This window comes from Tenrec ecaudatus, chromosome 7 (assembly GCF_050624435.1).
Source record: "Tenrec ecaudatus isolate mTenEca1 chromosome 7, mTenEca1.hap1, whole genome shotgun sequence".
Lineage (NCBI taxonomy): Eukaryota > Metazoa > Chordata > Mammalia > Afrosoricida > Tenrecidae > Tenrec > Tenrec ecaudatus.
In genome coordinates this window covers 42,452,690-42,472,583 of record NC_134536.1, presented here as the reverse complement: position 1 = coordinate 42,472,583, position 19,894 = coordinate 42,452,690, and the positions used below count along the sequence as shown (strand labels likewise).

The 19,894-nt window shown below is 37.8% G+C and overlaps 1 protein-coding gene across 2 annotated transcripts in view; it reads right to left on the bottom strand.

The window, feature by feature from the left end:
- Positions 1-19,894, bottom strand: part of PTPRK (protein tyrosine phosphatase receptor type K) — a 634,437-nt gene that overhangs the window by 35,964 nt on the left and 578,579 nt on the right. Inside the window, exons 14-15 of one of the 2 annotated variants that reach the window (XM_075554571.1) lie at positions 13,164-13,302; positions 3,978-4,138 (exon numbers count right to left, since the gene is read on the bottom strand). In XM_075554571.1, the coding sequence (XP_075410686.1) occupies positions 3,978-4,138; positions 13,164-13,302 (300 nt within the window). The remainder of the gene's footprint in view (positions 1-3,977; positions 4,139-13,163; positions 13,303-19,894) is intronic. The other variant, XM_075554572.1, reaches the window with a different exon arrangement.

Below are 19,894 nucleotides of genomic sequence, written 5' to 3'. Positions count from 1 at the left end.
TAATTTTTAAGATTCAATGATATAGGTCCTCTCACTTCCTCTTTGCATGCAAAGCCTTGTGGGAAAGTCTGCTAGAAATCATTACCATCTTGTTTTCTAGATGGGAAGCAAAGATACATGGTACTTTTATGAGCTTATGTGAGTCCAGAAAGGGGCTTCAATTGGAACCAATGCTACAGGATCTTTTCTAGAGACTATTACTGTAAGAGGAATTTATATTGACAGGCACTTTGTTTCCCATAAATTTAATATTCAAATGAAGACTGATTCCCCAGGAAGTGATCTGAGGCTGACAGAATTCCACACTGTCCAACAGAAGACAGCATTTCCAGAGGCATTTAATGCCTTCCCAATATTCAAGGTTCCTGCTTTCACCTTCATGCTCAGACCACCCCCCGAAACAAGCTGTCCATTTTAACTTCATGCCATTATTGATGTAGCATCAAGAGAGAAAATATTGACTTTCAGATGTGTTAAAAATATCAAGGTCAAAACCAATTGCTACAGAGTCAAGTCTAACTCATAGTGGCCCTACACATGGTGCCTGAGACAGTACATTTTTACTGGAACAGCCAACCTCATCTTTCTTTGGAGAAGCGGCTGGTGGGTTTGAACTATCAACCCCGAAGTGAACAGTCCAATGCTTACCAGACAGCACCACTAGTGCTCCTTTCATTTATCATGCCAGAAACCTGTGTCAGTCACAGAGTCAATTCCAACTCCTAACAACTCTACAGGACAAAGTAGAACTCCGCCTTTAGGTTTCTGCCACCGTAGATTTGTATAAGAGTGGAAAGCCTTTTCTTTCTCCTCAGAGCAGCTGGTGGTTTCAACTGCTGACCTTGGGGTGAACAGCCCAATTCGTAACCTCCCATCTTTTGTAGTAGATATCTTTTACATCACTGTTACAATTTAAATGTAGCATAATTATCATAGGGAAAAGAGATGTGCTATTCCTACACAGTTGAATTCTTACATAGTTGAATTACTTGTAATATTTGAAAACATGTTTTTATGGTAAATGAATATAGGAATAATAAAAAGAAATGGTTAAATGTACACTGAAGTTTTCTATGTTCACAAGTAATATTAAGTGTATATTGGGAGAATTGTGAGAATTGGGAAAATTTGAAATTGTTGTAACTGGCAATTTTCATGTTCTTTGATTGAATCTTGAACACTAGAAACTCTGTGGAAAAGCCCATATGGAAGTTATACATATTTAAGCTAACTGGTCATGGATCAATGATGTACCAGTAATCAAGAAATGGGTACACATAAAAATTAAACTTACTCCTTCATAAATATATAGTTTGATCATTTGATTTTACATCTGAGAAGGTCTTAGCCATCACTAGCAAAATTAGTTGTCATTCAGCCTGTTTTAATTTCTTAAAAGAAACACTCCTTATTACATAAAGCTCGTGAAAAGTCCAAACCAAACCCACCATCACTGAACTGATTCTGACTCAGTGACCCTATATATGATTTCTGCGACTCTAATCAATCTTTACAGAAGCCGACAGCCTCGTCTAGCTCCTGCAGAGATGCTGGTGGACCAGAACTGCTGATCTTGTGGTTACAACTTGTAGCTTTTCCCAGCACCAAAAAAGGTTCTGATAGGAGGTTCATAAATTATGTAAAAACTAATTTCAAAGTTCTAGAAATTTTACCTACACTTATAACGTTGTAATAGAGTGATCCTATTTAATGGAAGCTAAAACAAATGTATACATTGCTCATTATTACTAGTAAATATGTTCTTTAATGGTGAAAAATTAAGAAGATTTAGAAAACACTCCTCCGGTATGTTATTTCCTCTTTTTTTGGAAGGTGAGTTAATTACTCGGGCAGCATTGTGCCCAGACACTTAGTACATTTAAGACATTTGGAGATATAAACATCAGTCTCAAATCAAGGAGCATTACGCTTTTCATCCAAGACTATCGGAACTAACAGTGAAGAAACAGCATACATTTTCTAATGTGGCATGTACTTTAGTGCAGAGAGTTAGTGATCTCAGTTGTTTTCTTTGATAAAGATAAGACTGTCTATTTTCAAAATCAAGCTGCATCCTATGCTGTGACCAATTACTATGTGGACAAGCTATAACCCATGCAAGGAGGTGTGATCCATGCAAGCATACATGATAAAGAACTAAGGTCTCACCTAACACAGCAGTCGGCACAAGTGGATCATTGGTCACTGCAGGAAAACAGAGCTCATGAAGCAACATACTGCCCTGAGCAGGCTTTTAAACTCTTTCAATAGATTCATGCTTTCTTACGATATATAACCATTAAGCTTTCTTTGATTACTGTATATTGAAAAATGAAAATTCTCCCTTGTGGCTTAGTTTATCTTAAAACATAAGAACAGGTGCATCTGTAGTAATAGTTCAGTAAACTTCCCAACCCAACAAGTTAGAAGAGTCAAGGTTGCATTGTAAAAGAATAACAATTAGAAGGGTAAAAAGATACTTTATCTCACACTCATTCCAAATAGTTGCTTGTTTGTCCTTTTAACTTCACTGTGGGAAGCAGGCAGAATCCTTTCTTCAAGTTCATAAATGGATATTTATAGTCATACTACTACATTCAAACTTCCTAACAAAGACGATAGCTACTGACGTTTGAGGAGGCCAGATGCTTTCAGTCTCTAATTGATCTGATTTCAAAGGAGATGGTTAAGAAAGGTGGTTCTTCGATGCTTTCACAAACCTTAGTTACAGCAATAATAGTATTTTGGCTTCTTCTCCAGCATTGCTCTTGTAGTGGTGGAAAAGTAAAATGGATCAGAAAAGCCTGATCATGATTAAAATTAAATTGTGAAATGACCGAGTCAATAGTCCCAAGTACTCATTCGGAATATACGGGCACCCTGGGAGGTGGAGGTGATGGGTTGCATTCAGGCCAATAATTACAATGTTTCACCCAACAAAACATTTCAGAAAAAATTTCCCTTTATCAACAGGTACAGTCACAGACACCCGACATAACATTTGAATTTTTAATTCTCAATGTTCTCTCACAAAATATATATGTAAACTGTATGAAATATAGTACGTCTACTGTTTGTTTCTTTCTTTACACACACATCTTTCAAACTGAAGTTAGCACCGCTCTGAACGCATTGGCAGAATGGCCTTGTGCTCATAAGGCCATAGAACAAACATGATTTGTCCTCCTCAAGCATCATTTCTATTTGGGGAAACAAACTCCTGTTATTTGATTACTTAACAGTAATTTAACACAGGTGCTATGCAACAAAACAGAACTCGGAGGGATTTGCGGAGGAGACAGTGATATTCACTGTGGGACAATTATTCAACTCATGTGCCATGAGACAGAATCTCAGTGGAGATATTTTAAAAGCCTAGCATCCCTTGATTAGTATTAGAAATTCTTAAGATGGATGCATGGATTGTCGGATGGGTTTGGCCAGCCCTCCTCTTCAGTTGGACTCTTTCATGCACACCAAACAAGAGCACGTAGATGATTTTCACCTTTCTGTTATTGAGAATTTCAAGGCCTCGACAGAATATTTTAATGGACTAAGTGTATCATGGCAATAGTTTCTAAAAATAATCAGTTTCCTTTTGCGGCAAAAGAAACTTTATCTTTTACAAAGGAAGATGTGTGTGGCAAAATTATAAATAAATCACAACACGAAGTAACTTCATGCAGGCAATTAAGAGTTTTAACTTAAAAGATCGCATGATTTTATGTGAGTGGCAGATGTGTGAAACACCTCTGATGGTGAAATAATATAATCAATATGGTTTGAAGTCCAATGAAATCAATATTGAGATTGACTTAAGTAAATTTCACAATACTCAATTCCTCTTTTTCTTCGTTCAGCCTTCTTTTTCTCTCCCTTCTATATCTTTTTCATAATTACAAAGGTAAAGTGTAAAATTCAAAGACGACATAATGAACTTGCAAAATTGCTTATTAAAAGTTGAATGTGGAACTTACATCTTGGACTGAAGTTGTGTTGGTCCATGAAGGTGATCGAAAGGGGATCTTCTGCGTGCAGAGTGCTCTGATCAGCATAACTCCGATCCATAGCATTCACCATGTGGGTCATCTCCTGCCGGGTGTTCCCCATAGCATCTTTGCGTTTTTTAGCAAGCTTGCTGTCAAGTCAAGAAGCAAAATGGAAATCTCAGCATAAGGCTAAACAGAGAGTTGATTCCAGCAGTACATAGTTTAGAGTAGCCCAAGGGCAAGGATGTAGTTGATACAAATGTGGTCGAGAAGCACTAAGAATTAGTCATAATTTCAAGAATTAATGTTGACATTTTGTTTTATAGCAACTTTCAACATTCAAACTGTCAACCCAAACCCCTCATAATTTCCTGAATTTCATTTTGCTGAAAAAGGAATACATCAGAAAAATTAACAACATTTCATTAAAGTCGTTAATAAATATTTCCCTTGTAGAATAGGTTACAAAAACTTTAAGCTCAAAGTGAATTTTCCTCTTGGGTAACTCTTTTGGTCAACTTTAAGAAACTTCGCTTGAGAATAAAATGTGTAGGTTTCATGTCTGTTTTACACTAACCATGCGATCAAGGTAGACAAAGGTTCGATCCTTTATTATGTGTGTGATTACTAAGTACTTTGTACTTACAACATCAACAGAAAACTTATATGAAGACTTTCAGAATCAACCACAACCAGACATAAGACAAATATATAGGTTTACACAATATTAAATTACATAGAGGAGCTTCAAAAAGTTTTTTGGGAAACGGAATTGAAAGATAATGGATATTTTCCGTGAACTTTTGAAACACCCTCAGACTATATATGAGAAATACTTTTAAAAAGTTTAAAACATGCTATGCAAAGTTACTAAGCAACGTATCATCACCTTGTATTACAGACATGGGATAATCCTAAAAATATGTTTTTGAACTATATGGCAGATTATTCACTACAGTAATGCCTTACAAATGAAGCAAAAGCTTCCTTATCTTTGGAAAGTAGCAGAGCTACACTGTTGAGTTACTTCATACTGACATCTTTATTTTATGTATCAAGCATATAAAACATATTCTAGTTCTCCGTGAATGTTTCACATTAAACATCCAATGGGAAAAAATCATTAAAGCTACATAAGAAATAAATTTTTTGGCAAGGCAATTTATATTTGATATTAATAATGGTATTCAAAAAGCCTGTAGTAGGCAGATTAGGTTTCTAAGTTTATGTTAACAGCTTATGATGCCTTAAATACATACTCTTCATTTGTTTCTAGAACACTGGCTCTCTGACTATAAACGAGGGCATTTTATTTTGAACCCTTTAAGTACATATGAGTAAATGTACAATGAATAACATTTTAGGACTCAATTAATAGAGCTTATGTCTATATTTTTTCCATTAAAACTAAATCCAGTGACTTGAAAGTTGCTCATGTGTTAAGATTATTTCCTTCTGAAAATTATGGTACTTCATGTTAGGTGCTACACATCAATTAACTCCATACATTTACATAAGGGACCTAATAGCTATCATGAAAGAGTCAAAGCTAAAATTTGGGGTGGACAGTTTCCCCCCACCAGAAATAATAATAATGATCACATTACAACCCTATCAATGGCCATCATAATAAAGAGGAAACAAGGACAAACATATAACACAAACTACTACCACCACCATCACTACCACGACCACCACCGCATCGCAGTCACCATCACCGCCACCATCATTTATGACCATTACATGCTCTAGTCGTTGAGAGTACTAGAGTATCTCTAGTTTTTTTAGCTAGGGCTACAAATCATCTACCTACTTGGAGATTTCACACAGGTAATAAAAATGACTCATGTTGCCAATGGCAACAAAGGCAAACACCCCAGGAGGCAGATGGCCAAAGTGACTGTTGGCAACTTATCACTGTTTTGAGCGCCTTTTAAAATATTTTGAGATGTTATGTATCTGAATGTTTTTGCTTAATTCCATGGTCTCCACTCCTCCCCACAACTATGACATTTTTGGAAACATGAGTGGGCCCCGCTAAACATTTGCAAGTGATAGTTCTAGTCTAAAGGCTTCCGTTTGTATGTTCTTTGGTCCAAACCATTTTTTTTACCTCTAATGTCTGGTAAACTTTCATCCATTCTGTCTCATATTAAAGTATACCTCATCAGGCAGGCATTGTCAGATGGATCTCAATAAAAGTGCCCAAGGTTCGCTTTCCCTGGCAAGTCTTTTTATTACACTATCTTCTCTCTCGACAGTAACAATCTTCATATATCTTTGCAATGATCCGACTGTGTGTTCCATGAAGGCAAGAGGCATCTCTGTGTGTACACGTCTAGTACTTAGAACGGTGCGTGGCACATGGCAGACACTCAATAAATATCTGTTGGATGGATGAATTAAGCCTGTTATGTCGTTGGCACCTTTCAATTTGTGACTCCGATCAGCACCCTGAAAAAGGCACCAAGACTTTAATTGTATAAATGAGCTCCCGGAGGCTCACAGGAGTGGAATAATTTGCCCGAGGTTATTTATATAATAAACAGTGAAGAATGGCTTGGTGCTAAAATCTAAGTAAGCTCTGACACTAGCTGGTTGCTCATGTAAATTTTTTTTGCCAGAATAAAAAATACTAAATACTTTATATCAGGTATGTGCGATATAAGGAGCACTGGTGGCATAGTGGATACACACGGGGCTGGGATCCACAAGGTCGGTAGTTTGAAACCACTACGTGCTTCGTGGGAGAAAGGGTTTTCTACTCCCTCGTGGAATTACAGTCTTGGAAAATCACGGAGACAGGTCTGTGCTGTCCTATAGGGCAGAGTCAAAGTTGATTCTATGGCAGAGAATACTGATTAGTATTGTGCCATGTAAAGTGTATATACTAATTATATGCCGTGTATAGTTTAGCTGCATCTAACTATATATCGTATGTACTCAAGTATAAGCTGACCCGAATATCAGCCGAGGCACCTAATTTTACCACAAAACTGTGTTAGAAATGTGCTGAAAAACTTGACTTATACTCGAGCATACACAGCACAGCAGCTTATATAGCATCGTGTGTGCGCGTTTACGAAGGGAACTCTGGTGCCAGCGTGGGTTATAAGTTAAATTGCTAACCTCAAGGTCAGCAGTTCAAACCCTAAAATGCCCCGGGGGCAAAAAGGAAGCTTTCCGTCCCTATAAAGACTTACAACCACAGAAACCTACCCAGGAATTTCTAATCTCTCCCTGGGTCTAATCTCTCCATGAGAATCATTCCAATGGCCGTGAGTTTGATATTTTTTCATACTATACAAAATACTATATGTAAATATATATACTCTGAATTATACAAAACACTATATGTAAATATATACATACTCTCAATGGAAGGATTAGTCATTGAATTTTGATAAGAGTGGAAATAAAATATTTTGCCATGTTTGAGTCTAAAACATCAAATTCATAGTATAAAAAATAACTTCCAATCTTGGTTTCTTAGATAAGAAGAATGACTTTATTCCTTAAACATTTTGAGAGATGGACTGGGATAAAAAAATATGCACTTGAAATGTTGAGGATGGACAATTTGTAGCAGGTAGAAAAGGGCAAGTTTAAACTTTGAGGCCTCACTTCTAAAGGTAAACAAATGAATTCATTTCATCACTGAGAAATAATAATAAGTGATGGATCTGTCAAATACAGGGCAGCTAAAAGAGTTCATGTAAGCGAAAGGTGTTTGTTGATCAGATCCATAGATGCGGATCACTTACATTCTCACAGGGAATATGGCCTACTCTGAGATCTGTCGGTCAAGAATCACCAACGTGCTTCTCCCACCCCTGCCCTCACAACAGCCCTGTGAGGAGGGCGCTGTTCAAGTGATCATGAGAGAAATACAAATTAAGCGTTTGAACTGACGCATTCAGGAAACTAACTCAAGGAGCACCTCTCATTTCCTTTTTACTCCAATTTGGTTCTGCTTTTGTAAAGCATTTCTCATTCAGATTGGTTTCACTATATATAGCCAAGTAACCTTTCAAAGAACACTTCTGTACAAAGCATCATAGTTATTACTGATAATAACATTTACCAGCTACTCAGTCTAATACACTGCAATGCACCCCTCAACCAGAAGGCTGAGTGCTTTCTGATATTTCAGATCTACTGATGGGCCATGATGACGGTATCGACATTTTTATGATTAAGCACTTGTTGAAGGCCTGTACACTTGAGGCTTTGTCTCTTCCCAAACAGTCACATATTTGTGTGCAATCTGTACTTCAGAACAGTTAGCCAGGCAATTCATTTGCAAACACTTGAGTCTGACAGATGTGCAAATGACTTTCATTTTCAAAGCAGCCAGTGGCATAAACTTCTGCAGGTGGATGTGTGGGTGACTATAAAAGGGGAAAGCACTCTGTCACTAGATGAGACAGGACAGTTGATTACTTTGGGTTCATCACACATGATTTAACAGGGGTATTATGAGTCGTCACAATAATTTTGGATCACTGTTAGTTTACACCTGCTTGTTTTAGCAGATTTCAGGAAGCAAAGTGTTTATATTGTAAAAGCTGGCAGAATTGTTACAGTCATTGAAATTTTAGTTTATCTAGTGATAGAAATACTGTGGTACACATATTTCCCAAACATACTTAATCTCAATCCATAGACCTTGAGAGTCGGTAGATCAACTATTCGTCAACAAAATCCAAAAAAGCTTACTGTAACAGATTTTTAGACTCGAGAAACAACTATCGTGGCATTTCACGTGCTACACTGAAGACAGCTCTGGATATCAGTGGAGTATTCTCTCCATCCTTATGCAAACTACCCTGTTTCCCCAAAATAAGACATCCCCCAAAATAAGACCTACTTACACTGTTGCCTCGCACAGAAATATAAGGCATCCCCCCAAAATAAGACCTCCCCCAAAATAAGGCCCCCAAAGTTACCGTAACTCCGGACTGCAGCGGCGGGTACTGCTGCACAGCTCACTGTTGGCCTCAGCACTGCTGGAGCAGACAGGAAGTGCGAGGTCTCTTTTAATAAAACAATAAATATGTACCGCAGTCTTCATGGAAAAATAAGACATCCCTGAAAATAAGACCTAGCGCATCTTTGGGAGCAAAAATTAATATAAGACACTGTCTTACTTTCGGGGAAAGAGGGTAGCACTTCATTCCATAGTCTAGCAGGAGCCACAGGCTCCAGAAGAGAAAAGGAGAGCTGCGATCCCAGTGCACATAGTCAGGAGGTTACTCTCACCTTGGTGTTATCAACCATGGCCCTGTTCAAGTTGTAATGAACAAACTCAATTGTTTTTCCTCTGAAAGATTTTTTATTTATATATTGCGGCAACATTATGATTGTTTTTACAAGAGCATGCTGATTGGCTTGCTGGCCAGACCAAGGATATGCTGAAGTTTAACCCATCCTGAAGTCCTGAAAAGCTGGGGAGGGCTGTTATTACATGTAGAACTAACCTAATTTTGAATCCTGAAGGCACTTTGAATGTTCTAGAAGTACCTATCTTTTTGTTAAATCTTACCTCTCATCTTGTCAAATACAACCGTGTTCCAAAAGGATGCACTACCACCACTATCTCTACCAGAGGCGAGAAGTCTCATATTCTTAGGATAAAGTAAAAGCTGGATAAGAATATATAAATGATGATTTTTGGCTGCAGACTAAAGCTAATCATGGAAAATCATAAAGAAAAATTAAAAGTAGCTGAACACATAAATACAATATCCCTTCTTAAAAAAGATCAGTGAAGCAAGTAATGGATACATGTTACAGTTTTAGAGTTGAGGGAAAGGCAGTCAAAGATTTGTCGTCAAAAGAGCAAACATTCTCTGCTATCGTTGTCTTTTTAAAAAGGGATACTGCATCTTCAACACGTGTACAGTCGCGCATCACCCATTTTCTACTTACAGGTAGTAGGAGTAAGAATAGTAGCTCCTCCTGGCAAGCAGATCACAGACAGTGGAAAGAGAGAAGCAATGGTGAATGAAAAGCGTGACTTGTCACATTCAATAAAGCAGAAAAAATGTGCGTTAAATAAAATGAAATAAAACTCATGTTTATTTGGTTTGCATTTCAATTTGCTCATGCATTTGGTTAGCCTTTCTTTTGCCATGCAATTAAATAGACAGATATGCAATAAAAAATAAAAATCTAAGTACATAGTTGGGGAAAAAATAACATGCTGACATTTTTATTGCCAAAAAACTGAAAGATTAAATGGATCATGTGTTTTTGACATGCAGCGAAGCATAATATCATCCACTACCATCTAAATGTCCCAACAGGTGAATAGCCACCATGCATAGAGCTGGTACACAAATGGGCTAATTTCCGTTAGATGTAAAATACAAAGATCTGTGAGGTTAATATATAATGTAGGCAGGATGACACCTAATTTTACATAAACAAGTCATTATATGTTAATGGTACACAGGTACATACATATGGTATATGAATATACATATGCACCACAGACTATATATACAGAAATAGATTCCTACAGTAGATGTATGTGAGCACAGAGCCATACACATTTACTGTCTTGAAACATAATTTCAAATTCTAGTTCCTGGAAATATTAATGTGTTCATGCAGCGCATATAAAATATAATACACAACCAATGGAAAATGGCATACATTTGGAAAATAATAAATTAAACAGCAACTAAATAAAAATAAATGACATTGCGTTTCAAAAGATGCAATATCCCTTTTCTTAATCTAAACACTTACTTTATATATACCCTCAATCGTACTAACTTGAGTTCCAAAACATTTCTTCACAGAACAACCAGAAATAAACCAGACCTTTTCAACTTGAAAAGTATATCTAAGTATATTATCCCCAACAAAGATAAAGTCTTAGTTGAGAAACAGCAATTTCCCATAAAAATACAGAGAAGAAACTAAAGGCCTTTCCTCTCGTCTTGTTCCAGCGAGAAGGACTAAAAAGGAAACTACAGTGTGCACTAGAATTGTTTAGCTCATCACAATGCCTCCGCGTTTCTATGTGTATTATGAGTGGCACATACAGACATTGAATGATTCATGTTCCATATGAATAAAAATCACTACGATATTGCTCAAGTAAGATATTCATGTCATTTTGATCTTAAATATGAAGGTAACATATTTTAACATGGACCATTATCTACTTATACATCTGAAACTCTTCCTGACAGTTCAGGTGGCCACGGGGAGCAGAAACAATAGCTCTAGCTTTCCTTCATACTTTCTTCATCAGACAATCAATTTATGAAACAACAATCATCTCCACAGGGGATCATTTACCCAACCAATTTAAAAAGGTAATACAGAAAAAGGTGAGTTTGTTGCGTTATGCAATTTTAGAGCGTTATCAGAACACGTGCTCCCTCCCTCAATAAATATATCTTACTTAGTGATAGTTTCATCATAAATAAGGAAATTTTAATTTCCTTTGTTTGGTATTGCCTAAACCCAAACCAAAAAATCAACGCAAACCCAATGTGGTTAAGTCAATTCCAACTCACAGTGCCCTTACACAACAGAGGAGCAGAACAGAACTGTCCCATCAGGTTTGGAGGCTCTGAATCTTTGCAGGCTGTATCCTCTTTCTGCCAGACATTGTTAGCAGCCCGGTGCTTAATCCGCTGCACCACAGAGCTCTATTTAAAGAGGGCTGTTGATACCAAATTAATGTTTTCGAATATCAAAAACCTCATAGTCATCAAGCTGTCTCCAACACATAACAGAGTTGTTTTCAAATAAATAAAAAATAAACAGAACCATTAGGTTTAACCCAATTCTAACGGTCAGAAGGTACTTTCCTACTTACATAACCAATCTGAAGTGACTGAAAACATTTTGTGACACAACATTTAATTAACTCTCTAAACTCTTTTGAACAGTACTAAAATAAATTTAAACTAAATTGAAACACACAACCTGATTGTTGGAGTTGATGATTTTAATGGTCTTTAGTGGGAAAAATTTTAACTATACTACTTTAGTGTTCTTGTGTTACATATGATATTTTATCCAACCACAGAGGTAGACAACAGCGAAAAGAGAAAGCACTAGTGGGGAAAGCACATATGTAGCTAATTTAACACAAAACACTATAATGCATACCTAAGGTTTCTAATGCAGATGTGTCTTCTCCAACATATATATCTCCAGGGGATAATTGTAAAGAGGCAATACATTAAAATAAACTCTGATGGAATTGTTAAAACATTGCACTTGTAGTTTTTAATCAATAATGCTAATGTTTTATCTTGCTCATTAAATACGATCTTAATAAACAACTACATGGCTCGTGTAATGTATGCAATATCAATAATTGCATTATTAAATATGTTTTATAAATTACAACCACTTCTAAACACGAAACCGTGTCAGGGCCATACTCTGTGCATAAAGATGTAGATCAAAACAGAACAAAAATTTTTAAAGTTCTTCCAAATTATACAAAATACATGACAAGATGGGCTAGAAATTATTATTTTCCAGGACAATGCCTTACTGACTCGTACATGTTATATAATGGGCAAAAGTTAGAATTTAAAGAAAATACTTTGAAAAAAAAGTTTCAGTGGGTCTTAACATCTTCAGATAACTCCAGAAGATGGCGCTATTGGTTGATATAGTATAAAAGACTAAAGTTCAATTAAAAAGAGGGCTATTTTTTAATACTGAATATTTGAGTGAGTAAACATAATGTACAATCTCACTAGAAATATTTGTATGTTTCTCACAGCTTATTGGATACCAAGATTTGAAAAATACAATGTAGGAGCATAAAAGAAGCCATTGACCACAGTCCAAGTTTCAAACCAAGTCCATATTTGACATTGTTAATAACACTTCAAATATATATTTAATATATACATATATCCAGTATATTTAAATTTGTAAAATTCAAATTCATAGATCAAAGTTGGAATGGCACCTTGACCAAAGAAGCATGCATCTATCTTAAATTATACTGCAAATAACCAACATGATTTTTTTTCCCTTTTGAATTGTGAGACTCAAATGCTAACAATACCATTAAAATCACTGCTTCTTCTCATGCGTTCTAATTTAAAATATCTGGAGGAGGAAAGGCATTTTGAAAACTACTGGCATAAACTGTAGTGCATAAGACAGGACAAGACCAGGTCTTACCTCTTTTTTACAATTAACACTACAACGAGGAGGAGGAGGATGAACACCAAGATTCCAGCACTAATTCCAGCTATTTTCACTACTCTGTCCGTCTGCTTGGCTGGGTCTGGAATCACTTCTGGTTCTTCTGTTGCTGCTGCTAAATGAATAAAAAAACCTCAGTGACTGGGAGTAATTATTTGTCACAAAATAGAAAAATTATTTTCAGTCAAAAGTCATAACAAAAAGTCAACTCCTTGTAAAATAAGATCTCAAAATTTTTTATCTGAATAAAAATAACCTGAAAATACAGAAGCACACCAGCAAAATCTCATTAACATTAAAAAATAATACTACTGCTTGTCTCCCAACAATCATAAAAGACATGTCTGCAGTCCGAAACCAGCGGGCAGCTTTACTGAGAAAGACCAGGTTTCCTACTCCCGTAAAGAATTATAGCCTTGGAAATTCCCAGGGACATTCTAGTCTGTCCTAATAGGGTCACTGTGAGTCAGGATTGACTTGATGGCAGTGCTTTAAAAATTTTTTTTGTTTGTCTTTAACCCGTACAAGACAAGATGTAATCTTTTTAGCAAATTGTCCACTGGAAAGAGACTGGGTTAGATTTGAGATGCATTAGTTTATCAGGTCACTGTGCAAAGGTCTCAAATCTAAAAGCAAGGTGTTTTTAAAGAATGTGAAAAGGAACGAGGTGGGAAGTCAAATACACATGTAATCTAAATTCTTTTGGATTTGGAATCAATAGCTTTTGGCCAAACAAACAGAAACACAGATGAATCTCAATACATTACTTCATCTTTTTCCAATGGACAATTTGCTAATACATTGCACAATGATTTATTCTTTGATATTCCAATTCTGTCTTCTTGTATTCTTTTCTGTAGGCTTTCAACCAAGTTCTGGTATTAAAATTCTTAATCCAGTTTCCCACCAGCCAGAGTTTATCTGAGAGAAAACGGACCCAATGCTGTTAACTTTTAATTGTTCCAAGTAATAAATTTAAAACAACAACAAAACCCCAAATATATCTATTGTCAACACCATTTCATACAAGAAATGGTCATTCGATTGGCAGGAAAGCTATAACTTTAAAAAGAGGGTTATTCTTTATTTCAAAGGACGGCACTGAATATGCAGCTCCAGGAGAGGGACATATCTGATCGGAGCACACAGGAGCAGATGACAGGGAGGAGGAGAGAGTGGAGCACATCCTGGCCTTGAGGACCACATGGCCGGCCCCACTATGAGACACAACGTCCCTCACTGATGCATAGCCCTACAGGGGACAAGACTGGAGACACAGTGTGGGAATTGGGCCTGATCTGATCCCACCACACATAGGCAAAACAATAAGGGGGTGCAACACAACAGCAAGGGAACTGAGTGGTGAGGACCCCAGGAAATGCTGAAGGCGGACTTTGGGGCAAGGGTTTGGTGTCCCAATAGACTGGCCTGGAAAACACTCCTAAAGAAAGGCCCCAAAACAGTCCTTGAACTAACTACAAGCTTTTCTTTCTTCTGTGTGTGTTTTTTTTTGTGTCATTGGTTTGATGTTGTTGTTGTTTTGTTGTGTATTGTTGCATGGTTTTGCTCTGTCTTGTTTTTGTGCATGTTATTATCTCCGCAGGTTTGTCTAAATAAGATAAGCTGGATGAACAATCTGGAGGAGAAAACAAAGGGACTGACAGTTCCGGGGAGGGGGTGTATGGGAGAGGGAGAAGAGGGGGGAGAAGGTAGTGGTATTGACCAACCCAGGGACAAGGGAACAAGTGATCCAAATCAGTGTTGAGGAGAGTGTGGGAGGCCTGGAGGGCGTGATCAAGGGCAATGTAATGGAGAGGAATTAATGAAACCCAAATGAAGGCTGAGCATGATAGTGGGACAAGAGGAAAGTCAAAGGAAGCAGAGGAAAGTGCTAGGAAGCAAAGAGCATTTATAGAGGTCTCTAAATATATTTCTATATGAGAGTGGGGAAATAGATCTAAGTGCATATATTTATAGGTTTAGTGTTAAAGTAGCAGAAGGACATTGGGCTCCACTCAAGTACTCCCTCAATGCAAGAATACTTTCTTCTATTAAATTGGCATTCTACATGCTCACCTTCCTGACACAATCGCTGAAGACAAAGAGAGTAAATAAGCAAATTTGGTGAAGAAAGCTGATGGTGCCCTGCTATCAAAAGATATAGCATCTGGGGTCTTAAAAGCTTGAAGGTAAACAAGCGGCCATCTAGCTCAGAAGCAACAAAGCCCACATGGAACAAGCACACCAGCCTGCGTGAAGATGAGGTTCTGAAGAGATCAGTTATCAAGCATCAAAGAACAAAAAATCATATTGTTTTGTCCTCATCTCCCTGATATGATTGCTGAAGACACTGGGTGCATAAGTAAATGTGGTGAAGAAAGCTGATGGTGCCTGCTATCAAAAGATATCAAAAGATTGCACCAGCCTGTGCAATCACGAGATGTCAAAGGGATCAGGTATCAGGCATCATCAGAACAAAAAAAAATCAAATTTTTGTGAATGAGGCCGGGGAGGGCAGAGTGGAAACCCAAAGCCCATTTGTAGACCACTGAACACCACCTTACAGAAGGGTCTAGGGGAGGAGACAAGCCAGTCAGAGTGCAATGTAGTAACGATGAAAATACAACTTTCCTCTAGTCCCTAAATGTTTCCCGCCCCGCCCCCCCCCCACTATCATGATCCCAATTCTACCTTACAAATCTGGCTAGACCAGAGGATGTACACTGGTACAGATAGTAACTGGAAACACAGGGAATCCAGGGCAGATGAGCCCTTCAGGACCAGTGGTGTGAGTGGTGATACTAGGAGGGTGAAGTGAGGGTGGGATGGAAAGAGTGAACAGATTTCAAGTATCTACATGTGATCTCCTCCCTGGAGGTTGGACAACAGAAAAGTGGGTGAAGGGAGACGTTGGACAGGGAAAGATATGATAAAATAATAATTATAAATTATCAAGGGTTCACGAGGGAGGGGAAATTGGGGAGGGAGGGAAAATGAGGAGCTGATGCTAGGGACTAAGGTGGAGAGCAAATGTTTTGAGAATGATGAGGGCAATGAATGTACAAATGTGCTTTACACAATTGATGTATGTATGGATTGTGATAAGAGTTGTATGAGCCCCTAATAAAATGACAAAAACTTTTATATGAAAATAAAAATAATTTATAAATTATCAAGGGTTCACGTACGTGGGAAGGTAGGTGAGGGAGGGGACAAAAGAGGAGCTGATACCAAGGGCTCAAGTAGACAGAAAATGTTTGGGAAATGATGTTGGCAACATATGTACAAATGTGCTTGACACAATTGATGTACAGATTGTTGTAAGTACTGTAAGAGCCCCCAATAAAATAAATGATTCATTGAAATTGAAAAGACGGTTATTAGCAAGACCACAGATAATTTCATAATGTATGTATATATAACGGTGTTATTTAAGCTGGGTAGGATAAGCCTTTCTCATGGGCAGCATGTGGTAACCATTGTTCTCACATAAGAGCGCAAGCCTTCTGTTTTCACTTCTAGGAAGCAAAGGGAGGTTTAGCTTTGTTAGTGTAATTTATTTTATTTGACTTTTGAACATATATCTGGACTTTTTGTAATAATATTGAAGAGGTAGGAGAATGTTTATAACATTCTTACTATACAATTTTGGTTCAATTCATCAAAGAGCAACCTTAGAAATGTATTATCTGTCTTATAAATACTGTAAATAAATGGAGTATTTCCCCAATTGAATATGACCTATTCTAATTCTCAAATTTACAACCCCCAACACTTTTAATTTAACAGTTACTGATTCCAATAGTTAAATGTGATAGGGCGGCTGATGTAGAAAACCCTAACTTTGTTGTAAGTCAATGCACGACATGATCACTGTTCACTAATGAGTGCTTCCTCTCATTGGGTGCTAAGCTACACTTGGCTTTCAGAGAAAATTACCCCTGTGTGGTTCTCTGACATAGACATCAGGCTTGCAAAATTAAATGTTTCTGAAACTCACTGGGAGATCGCTTCTTGTTTGATGCAGTCAGCCAATCTATTTTCAATATGACATTTTAATTAAATACAACGATGCTATTATGGGATAATTTTCTGAAGACATGATGTCATGAATGACATATGTTATGTTTCATACAAATCACGAGAACTGCTAAGCCCCACCAGAAGCAGATGATCTTCCAAATTTACAAAGGGGCAAATAAAGACTAGCTTCCTAAAATCTGAACAGCATGTCTTAATAATACCCGAGTTTAACAATTAAGGCGGAAAATTGACATAAAGGTAATGGGAAATTTATGTCAAGGTCAGGACATTAAATTTTCCTCTAGTCTGACCAAATAATGCAGATTTGTTAAACAAACCCAAGCACATGTCCAGAAGTAAGGATCCAAGCCTGTCAGTAGCATTTTGAACAGAGACACTGGTAGATGTACCAGAGCGCAGGATAGTGCGGTTTCAGTGTGCACTTATAACAACCAGTGGGTTGATTTTAAAGTTAGGGTCTGTGTCTTTGTTAGCGACTAGACTTCAAACAATAGTTAGCATAAGCTTAAAACAGAAACAACGAAACACATACCCAATTGACTTGGTACTTGTCTGTCAAGATTTCTACTCTTGGGCACAGAGTGGGTCATCAATGCCGGAACTCAGTTATTACATTTGGCGGTCCCTTCCCCTCATCATGAATCCTCCTCAAAGCCATTCATTGTGATGTGTATTGCCAGTGTTATTAATAACGTTATAATTATTTTTAAATCAAATGTCTCTGGAAAATTTATTACTGGACACATTTTAGCCACCCCTCTTCATTCTATGACCTGGCTGATGAGAACCAGGCAACATAAACATCCCATTTCAAGTCGTTTGAGCTTCGAAGATTCATTATTGGAAACACAAGCAGCAGCCCTCCGTGAACATGTTCTAGTTTCTTCAACGGGGGCCAGAAAGCCACTACCCTGCCTGCACCTTGAGCCCTGCTGGTCATGCATGCCGATACACAGGACTGTGCCTACCACCTTTACAGAGGGCTTTCCATTGCCACAAAGCTTTCCCCCTTTACTGCCAAGAACATTCGCAGAATCCCCAGTGTTTTGAAGCCAAAGGCAGCATTACCCCCCGGACAGTGAGGAGAAATCACTAAGCTTTCCCTTTTTTATAGGGCAGACATAAGGGATGAATTTGAGGGTGGTAGTGGTGGGAATTGTAATCTTACTCCCAGTATTTAAAAATTAATGAACTCAACTTTCCCTAATTTCCCCCCACCCCCCAGTGATTCTAACTGCTGGAATCCTGCAACATTATGCTTCTTCTTCAAGACGAATACTAGAGAGGACTCCTCTAAACGATGTATTGGGTGATCTTACACAGACTATTTTCCTCTTACACATCCCACATTTCCTCCAAGCACATCCCTGGCTTTTTCTTCTTTTCTCAATTATAGTCCTAAAAATCGCTCATTTTCCCTTCATTAAATGCTAACTCCGCACTCTTTAAAATCATATAATTAAGTGTAGATCCGCCACACACAATCACCAGTGTCTATAATGACTTTCACGTTTCCATCTCCTGTCACGTGCCTTCTGAATAGCACCTGATGCTGCTTCCAGCGACTTGTGATGCCATTCTTTTCCTGGGGCTTCCCTTATTTTGACATCTCCCAATGGTATGTTTCTGGCCTCTCGTTTCCACATCTCTCTGTGCAGTTTCCTTTTTACTGTCTAAGAGGGTGTTCCTTGGGGTCCCTCAGCATTTTTCCACTTTGCTTTTCGTACTTTTTGTCTTGACAGTCTCATCCATTTCAATCATTTCAGTACGGCTGATGCTCAAACTATTGATTCCGACTTAAGAGCTCCACAGGAGCCTTGGTGCTATACCGGGCCGTGCCTTAGGCTGCTAACTGAAAGGTCAGCTGTTCAAAGGCACAAGCAGTCCTACTCTGTCCTTTAGGGGAGTTCCAACCTAACTCCTGATCCACGTGGTCTTCATTCTAATGGATGACACTCAGCTTCTACACGTCGTGGCCATGCCTAAACTCATCCCGTTCCCCCGCATCACTTCTTCCTCCAGCAGGTGACCTTTCAGGAAACGGCACAACTCCCCGCAGGGCGGTTCAAGTTCGACACCTGGTGGGGCATCCTTCTTGAATATTCTTCTTTCTTCTTGTCTCTAGAACTAACATATAATTTACCATGATGCTTTTTCAAAGTTGAAACAGAGACCTTTAATAACAGTGACAGGTAAAATTCAAAATTGTCCAGAGAAAATTTGGAGGTAGGGCTACTTCTCTTTCTCATCTAATAAGTTATGAAAGTATTGCTTTCGAAGCACTTAAAAATCACAGTAACTAGTCGATCGCAAAGTTTCCAGCTGACGCACTTGAAAAAGGCACTATGAAAACTAAAGGATCTAGGCTATCTACCGACAGAGATTTTTGTTAAAATATAAAAGATTGTTACTTAACATCTGTTTCATAGTGTGAAATCATACAATAATTAATGACAAAAATGGAGTTTAAAACATGTCGATAGTTCAATGTCTTTCCTTTTCCTATCTAGAATCTTTCACAAGATCATGTGCGAATCATTTATTACAACAAAATCTTGATTAGATAAGCACATAATTGGCCCTAATTTCTTTTTAGCTGCTCATATCATAATGACTCTACATACAACAAAATGAAGCACTGCCTAGTCCTGCACCATCTTCAC